Source organism: Lonchura striata, chromosome 26 (assembly GCF_050655825.1).
Source record: "Lonchura striata isolate lonStrDom1 chromosome 26, ASM5065582v1, whole genome shotgun sequence".
NCBI classification, from domain to species: Eukaryota; Metazoa; Chordata; class Aves; order Passeriformes; family Estrildidae; genus Lonchura; species Lonchura striata.
In genome coordinates, this window is record NC_140728.1 from 1,015,290 (window position 1) to 1,023,379 (window position 8,090).

Consider the following 8,090-nt stretch of genomic DNA (forward strand, 5'->3'; position numbering starts at 1 on the left):
TGGCTGATAGGCACTGGCATCGCTGCTGGAGCCATCCTGCCTCTGGAGCAAGTCAGGGCAGGGCTGCAGGGAGCCTGATGCTGCTCTAAAGCCCTGTTTGTGTAAGCAAGGCCCACCTAGGACTCAACAGTACAGTGCTTTCCTTTAAACATTTATTCAAGGGAAATAGAGTGCCTGCACAGCCATGCCAGCTCTCAGGCCAGGCAGCTGCCTGGTGGAGAGCTGAGCCAGGCTGTCCCAGACCAGGTACCTGCATTGCCCAGTTTCCCATCACAGCAGCAGTGAGCTCTCCTGTGCACCCAGTGAAGCTCTTTGGACGCCAGAGTCTCCAGGCTTAAGCCTTTCACTGAATGGTGAGATCAATCACAAAAAATTGTTTTGCCACAACCATGTAAAAAAAAAATGAAAATGGAGATTGTGCCAGTCTGATGCTGGTGAGGGATTAGTGGCTGGCAGCAAAAGTTGGCAACACCGCCTGGTCCAGTGGGTTCAGCAGCATCTCCACAGGGATCCATGGAGCACCCCGGGACTGAGACAGAAAAAGCAGGAGCTGCTGCAGGCTTGGGACAGGCTGAGGGGGATGCAGCTTCGTGGGGCTTCTCCTCCCTTCCCAGGTGCATTTCCTGCAGAGAAACCTCATGGCAGAGCTGGCTCCTGACTTTGAGATGGAGACATGCAAGCCCTAAGCAAAAACCTGTTGCATTTGGGGCAGGAGCAGCCTTCCAGTGCCCAGCTGTAACCTTGGCCGTGCTGCTGCCCCAGGGTGCTGGCATGTAACCCTGGCACCCTGCTGCTGTCGGGGCCCCTCTGGCAGTGCCCAGCTCTGCTCACCTGCGTAACACTGAGCTGCAGCGTCTAGAGCTCGTTGGCCAGTCTGTCCTCAGCCGTGCCCTCGTCCTCGTAGGGGTACCCGGTGTAGCCGCCCTGTTCCTTGCAGTACCTGAGGAACCTGCAGGTGCAGCGGGAGGGGAGCGTGGGCACGAGGTGGCACCGGCCTCGCTGCTCTGTGGGCATGGCCAGGGACCAGGGGCTGGCAGCAGGAAAGGGCAGGAGCACTGCCTGTGGCCAGCAGCAGCTCACCTGCACCAGTGCTGGTCCTTGCTGAGCACGGTCGGGTTACCCACCACGATCAACAGAGCCTTGGCCCTGGTGATGGCCACGTTAAGCCTCTGAAGAGGACAAGCAAGAGGGCTTTACCTGGCTGCAACACCTCTCATCATCTCGCAGCCCCATGTGGGTGCAGGCAGCTCTGGTGTGGCATTGAGCACCCAGGGCAGCTCCACCTGCCTGTGAGAATCAGAGGGAAGAAGGGGATGCCAGGGAGGAAGGGTCTGCTCAGGGCTAGGCGATACCTTGGGGTTCTTGAGGAAGCCCAGCCTGAAGGTCTGGTCGAACTGGAGGTATGTGCTCCAGCTGCGCACGGTGGAGATGAGGATCACAAGCCGCTCCTGGCCCTGGAACTCTTCCACAGAGCCCACCTGGGGCAGGGACAACAGGTCAGGGGCCAGAAACACCCCTGGGCTGGGGCTGTCAGGGCTCCTTCCTCCTGTGCTCCTCTCTCCTCCGTGCCCAGGACATACTTTCAACTGGCTGATGTCCGGCAGCTTCTGCAGATTGGGATCCAGGGAGGTGATGGCTTTCCAGATCTTCTCTACCTGAGTGGAGGCATGTGGCAAAATTCAGCCACCACAGGGCCATCCTTGTGCCAGCCCTGGGGCTGCCCATCCATCACAGTGCTCCCTGTCCCTTGGCAGGTCCGTGCCTGTGCTCTTCCTGCAGAGCTGTGTCCCTCACCTGCTTCCTGTAGGGAGAGATGATGCCGATCTCCTTGGGGGACACAGTGGGGCAGCCTCCCTTGCCCTGGCTCTGCAGCAGCTTCTTGAGGTAGTGGACCAGGACCTCAATTTCGGCCGTGTTGAAGAATGAGGGACTCTTGGCTTCTCTCTGATCTTCCCCACAAACCCCATGGAAGATGATGGGGAAGCCCTGGGGATGGAGAACATTTGGCAATGCTCTGCCTGTGCCTCAGGGAACCCCTTGGGTCAGTCCCTCCTGCGCCCCTCACTTTTTTGGGAAGCTCCTCCCAGGTACAATACGCATTCCGGATGTCAAGCCCATCGCTCTTGCACACCTTCAGCTCATTGTCATAGAAGAGCTCGTTGGGGATCCTGAGAATGGCCTCGTGGGACCTGGGAGAGGCAGGACCGTGCCCAGGGTGGGTGCCATGTGGGTGCATTCCCATCTCCCACACCAGCTGGAGCACCACGAGGTTCTGGGGGACAGATGCTGGAGCGCCATGCTCTCCAATCCCTGCCTGGCTCAGCCCCTTCCTGCACTATCCCTGAACCCACCTGTAGTTCCAGAGCAGTTTGGTGATGAACTGTGGGTTGTATCCTCCACTCGACTTCTCGTACAAGGGGTTGTGCAGCATCAGCCTCTCCAGCAGCGAGGTGCCTGTGCCCAGTGATATCCTGTGGCTCCCCACAAGGCCACTGAGCCCCTGTGGGGCTGCCTGCAGCACTCCCGCTCCTCTCCCTACTCACCCAGCCCATACTGGATGGCCAGTGGTGAGGTCAGGACAGGGCCAAGCTGCTTGGGGTCTCCTGCCAGCACCAGCTGCCCCCCGTTGGGGTTGGTCTCCTCATCCATGGGCGCCAGGAGCCCTGGGAACAGGGAGAGCTCAGTGGGGAATGGGAGGGACCCCAGGCCGTGCAGAGATGCTGGTCCTTGAGGCAGCAGCCGGGCACCACTCACCCGCGATGGCGACCACGCTCTCCGGCTCTACCGCATGGCCACACTCGTCGATGAAGACGTGGGAGAAAAACCCAGGGGGGAAGTTGGCTGACACCAGCCTGGAGGAGAGATGGAATGAGGCTGTTCTCAGCATCCTGCCCCACCTGGCCACCCTTCCTCTCCTACCCTTCATCCTCATCCTCCCACAGAGGAGGTATTTCCCCCCTCTGCTGCCTGCCCTCCTCCAACCCCTCCCTGCTGAATCCCAGAGGGACTGCCTTCACAGCTTGGCTGCAAGGCAGCCCTGGGTCCACCTGCCACAGATGCTGGGGACAATCACAGCTCCTCTGACCTTCCTGCTGTGACCAGTGTGGTGATGATAATCCGGTAGGGCCTCAGGCTCTCCTTGCTTGGGTACATGTAGCTGCTCTGCTCATCGTCCCAGTTGCAGCAGGGCTGGAGCACAGGCATTGGGTGAGGTCCCATCATCCTGGGGACACCAGCCCAGATGTGCTGTCAGGATTTCAGGGTGGAGGGGCAGGGACCTACCATGATATCAGTGGGCACTTCCCTGTAGCTCCTGGAGCTCGCAATGAGCCTGTAGACATTCCGAGGGGCAATGTCCTTGATGAGGCACTGGCACAGCAGGTCTGCAGCGCTGTTGGAAGGGGCACAGGCCAAGATACGGGCATCCTTGAAGCATGTCCACACCTGGGTGGGAGGAGGAGATGACGGCATTGAACCTCACGGATGAGAACGGGCAGCAATGCTCAGGGCTGGATTTGGGCACCGGCCACTCACCTGCTTGATGGCCTCCACCATAGTGACCGTCTTGCCAGTGCCAGGGGGTCCAAAGATGAGGTACGGGGCTGGCCGGGACACCCCCGTCACGATGTGGGTCACAGCTCTGCACTGCTCCTCGTTGGTCTCCAGCTTGCGGTTAAACCACCTGTGGGAGCAGAGGCTGCACTGCCGGGGCCCCACCGCCTCCACCTCCAGGCCCTCCCTCCCTGCAGAACTGGGCACTCACCGGGGCTGGAAGGGGCCCGAGAAGAGGGACTTGTGGCAGGAGGTGGAGGGGAAGAGGAGGCTGAACAAGCCACGGCGCACGGCCAGGACTGCAGCCCGGTGCTGCACCTGCAGTGGCAGCCGGTTGAAGGTGAAGGTCACATCGAACTTCAGGTTTTTCACAAACTTCTTCTGCAGCCTGGGAAGGAATGGTGTGAGCATGGCACGGGGCACTCTCTCATGCCCTCCTAGCCCTTTCCAACCCACTCCTGGCCTTTGGCATCTGTGAGAAAGGCTGCTGGGACCAGACATCACTCACTTGGAGGAGAAACCCAGCCTGACCTTCTCCAGTTCCACGCTGTGCACGTAGCCCTTATACCGGACGAGTGGGGAGTGGTCCCGCTTGCTGCTCAGGTGGGCAAAGAGGTGGTCCCCTCTCAGCAGGGACGGGCGGTTCTCGGCCACGCCAGGCACCTGTGCCAAAGGACCAGTGTGATGCCAGGCGCTCTGGGAGTGCCAGTGTTGTGCCAGCACCCCTCCTATCCCTCAGCCCCCTACGCACATCGAGAACCAGCAGAGCTCTCTCCTGCACCATGGTCACATCCCGCATGTCGTAGCGTCGGATGTCCACCTCCATCTGAATCTCCTCCAGGTACAGCAGCAGCTGGAATTTCTGCTGGTAGTTCTCAGCCTGCAGAGGTGCTTCCAGCAGCGAGCTGAGGGCAGCAGCAATGTCATTGTGTCTCAGGGGCAGCTTGGCACTCAAGGAACACCTCAGCATTGCTCTCTGCCCTTGGCACTCACCACAAGGCAGCCCAGCTGGAGCTGGCACTGGTGTTGGGTCCGAGCAGGATCATGTCCTTGAGGCTCTTTGGGTACCTGTAGGTACCCAGAGGGATTTCCGTCTCCAGTTCATTTTTCAGGGAGCTGTGTGGAGGGTACAGTTGTGCTTCAGGGACTACATAGTGCCCCCAGCCCCAGTGTCACTGTCACTGCACAGGGTTGAAGCACGATCCTGTGGTGCCAGACAGTCAAGGAGCGAACCTTGTCCTGGCTGAAGAACAGCCTGGGCCCCTCTGCTCGGGATGGCAGCATGTGACTTCATCACATACCTGTCAGGGGGGATGCCATCCTCAGTGATGACTGTGACAAAGCTTTGGAGGCTGGCCTCGTAAGGCTGGAAAGGTGCTGAGGGCCCCAGGTCCTTGGCCAGCTGGCTCTCAGCAATGGCAGCAACATAGCGTGAGATGCTGAAGGACTCGCCTGGTTCCTTGGTGAACTCGAAGACCACCAGAGCACTGAAGTGCCCGTTGCAGGTGGTGAGGCACCGCACCTGGATGGGGTACATCCCACCTGCGGGGTGAAGTGGTGAGATTGGGTCCTGCATCCTCTCTGCAGGGCAGGACACGGGGAAGGGGATGGGAAGGGGCCCTACCTGGGTGTAACAGCAGGGACTGGCCCTGCACTGCCCCCTGCTCATCGGTGAAGGACAGCTCCCGTGACTGCTTGTGTAGCTGGAACCGCTGCAGGGTCACCACCTCGCTTCCACAGTTCTGCACCAGGATGGTGACTGTCCGGGGCTCACCCGGCACCACTGGGAAGCGGATATTCCCGTTGCCCTGGTCACAGTCTGAGGTGATCTCCACCCCGTGCTTCTCACGAATGCGCTTGGCCCTGTGGGGAGGGAGGGTCAGGCTTTCCCAGCTGGGCTGGGGGATCCAAGGGACATGCCACGGTGGGGTGCTGCTGGTCATACCACTGCTTGCCATGGCTCTCGGGCATTTGTGGAGTGGAGCTGAGCTGCTGTCCTGAGGCAGACGTGGACACGGATGTCTGTGCATTCCTTCTGGTTCGTCGGTACTGGTCTGCCACCACCAGGCGCCTTTTCACCTGCAAGGAGCAGCCAGACCCAGCGTGGCCCCAGGATTCTGCAGGGGGCTCCTGAGGAGCCAGTCCTGGTGGGCACTGCCCCAGCATGAACTCACCTTGAATTTCACCACCTCTCCATGCACCTGAATCTGTTGGGTTGTCTTCAGTGCGTACAAGATGCAGGAAAATCTGGGTGTCTTTGCATCAGTCCTGTGGAGACAAGGGACAGGGTTTCTGTGGGAGTGTGGCTTGGCTGCCATGGGCACAGAAACCCAAGGTGAGGCAAGTGAGAAGATGAAGTAGGACACCGAGGCTGCAGTGAGGGAGTTCTCAGCAAGTCCCCTCTGCTCCAGGAGAGGAAGAAGGACTTGGGCTTCCCACTGGCCTGTGCAAACCTCACATCCCTGCTGGCTGCTCCAGCAAGTCCGAGCTGTGCCATTGTTGTCTCAGCTATGCCACAGCCATCCCAGCTGTCCCACTGCCTGGCCTGACAGCCATGCAGTCCCTGTCCATGCAGTTGAGCTGGCACAGGTGGTGGCTCTGCTAAGGCACAGCCACTGTTCTCCCAGCACTGACTCCCCAGGTTCCTCCTCCCAGTCCTACCAGTGCACTGAGCCCTGGCTTTGCCAATGATCGTGCAATGTCACAGTGGTGACACTGCATAAGGGCCAGTGTGATTGGTGCCAGCAAGGTGAGGTCGGGGTGGGCAGGGGGTGTCCAAGGCCATCCCTAGGCAGTTGCTGGGGGCCCACGGAGCTGGGGATCATCCCGGCAGGGTTTGGTGAGACAGACGAGCTTGGAGACCCCGGTGATGCTGGCCAGGCACTGGGGATGCTGGCCTGGGATCTGTCCCAGGTGATGTCGCCCGGATCTGGCCGAGGGCTCTCACCTGGCCCGGAACTCCTGGTTGTAGATGGTCCGCAGCGTTTCCCGCAGGCTCCTCTGCTCCCGGCCCGTGTCCTGCAGGAACTGCACGAACTGATTCCCCCAAAGGCTGCCCTCCGCCACGCTGCACCGCGGCATGGTTGAGCCGCGCCGCGCCGCGCCGCGCCGGTACCGCATCCAGCAGTGCCCGGTTGACCCGGACTGGACCGGTCTGGGCTGGGCTGGGCTGGGTCGCACAGGGAGAACGAAAGCAAAAGAAGCCGGGACCCGCCCACCTGGCCCGGGCGCACCGGGGGCCGGCAGCGGGGCTCAGAGGGCTGGAGGGGGAGAGGGGAACCAGTCGGTCTGAAGGATGATTACCTGAAGATTTGGAGAAGGACGAAGAGATAGAAACGCTCCTAAGGCTGGAACGCTGGCGGTGGAGTGCTTCCAGTGTAACCAAGGAGCAGACAGACTAGCCTTGAGGCAGATAAAAGCTGTGCTGTGTGCAGAGTCTTATCTTGGGCCCTGCTTCGGCTTCACATTCTTGGAATTACTACAGCGATTTCCTGGATGCGTCCAGGGCCGCAGCCCACAGCACCTGAGGCTCACACAACCTTTCATCTCTCCTGGGTGCTGCCTCTTGAACTGTCCATGGGTCTGCCCTGTGCAAACCCTCCAAAAAGCCCTGCTTTGTCCCATGTAGGATACAACCTGGAGTGTATGAAGTAGGTGTTAAAGAAAGACACCGAGGGTAAGTGGAATAACCTCCTTGCTGCCTTTTTTCCAGGGTGAGGAGCTGCATTAAAGCTCTGTGATAGTTTCTATTTTAGTTTGGAAGCTCAGCCCTCCAGGTCCTGTGTCTGTATACTAGGACGGGAGCACCACCCATGGGTTTGGAGTGATACCATCCCTGCCTTAATAACGGAACTGTTAAGGTTGGAAAAAAACTTTGAAATCATTGAAAACCAACCATCAACCCAGCACCACCGTGTTCACCACTAAACCAGGTCCTCAAGTGCCACATTCACATTTTTGAACACTTCCAGGGATGGCGATGCCAACACTTCCCAGACTTCAGGAATTAACAAGAGTGAGACCATGAAAGAACAGACACAAATGGCTTTAAACAAAGACTGGTGTATTTGCACTAGACTTATTGATACAGAGCATGCCTGAGGGGTGAATTGTCAGTCTGAGCAGCAAATACAAATATATTTTAATTAGATAAAACTCACAAAGGATAAAAACTTATTTTGTGGTGTTACTGTGCAAAACCTAAAGTGTAACTCACAGACAACTCCGTCCCAATCTTCCCAACCGTTTTTCCTTTGTGTATTTAAAAACAAGAAAACATGAGCCACTTTAAAAAACAGAATCTGTAAGGCGCCCAGTGATAACCAAGTGCAAACAAAGCAAAGGGAGTTCACTTTGTAGTGAATCTATGTTCCAAGATCTGAGAAAGGCGTATGCCTATCTCTTCGTCCTCCCCTCCAGAGAAACTGTTATGACTGCTAATTTTGATGTTAGAGTGGGAAAACAGTAATGCAGAGCAAGCACACAGAACAGATTCATTCCGAAATCCCCTCTAAGCATGACAAGAAACTGTCCACAAC

The 8,090-nt window shown here is 58.2% G+C and overlaps 1 protein-coding gene across 1 annotated transcript; it reads right to left on the reverse strand.

Moving 5' to 3' along the window:
* Window positions 1-138: 138 nt before the first annotated feature.
* Window positions 139-7,448, reverse strand: MOV10 (Mov10 RNA helicase). Its single transcript, XM_021539477.3, has 22 exons — window positions 6,500-7,448; window positions 5,727-5,820; window positions 5,498-5,631; window positions 5,177-5,415; window positions 4,854-5,094; window positions 4,546-4,668; window positions 4,304-4,457; window positions 4,061-4,215; window positions 3,764-3,940; window positions 3,535-3,682; window positions 3,283-3,444; window positions 3,086-3,189; window positions 2,755-2,852; window positions 2,544-2,663; window positions 2,352-2,454; window positions 2,066-2,189; window positions 1,795-1,986; window positions 1,581-1,655; window positions 1,353-1,478; window positions 1,081-1,169; window positions 832-949; window positions 139-623 (listed from the first exon to the last, which is right to left on the reverse strand). The coding sequence occupies exons 1-21, from the start codon at window positions 6,670-6,672 to the stop codon at window positions 856-858; spliced, it is 2,925 nt and encodes a 974-aa protein (XP_021395152.3). The 5' UTR covers window positions 6,673-7,448; the 3' UTR covers window positions 139-623; window positions 832-855.
* Window positions 7,449-8,090: the final 642 nt, after the last annotated feature.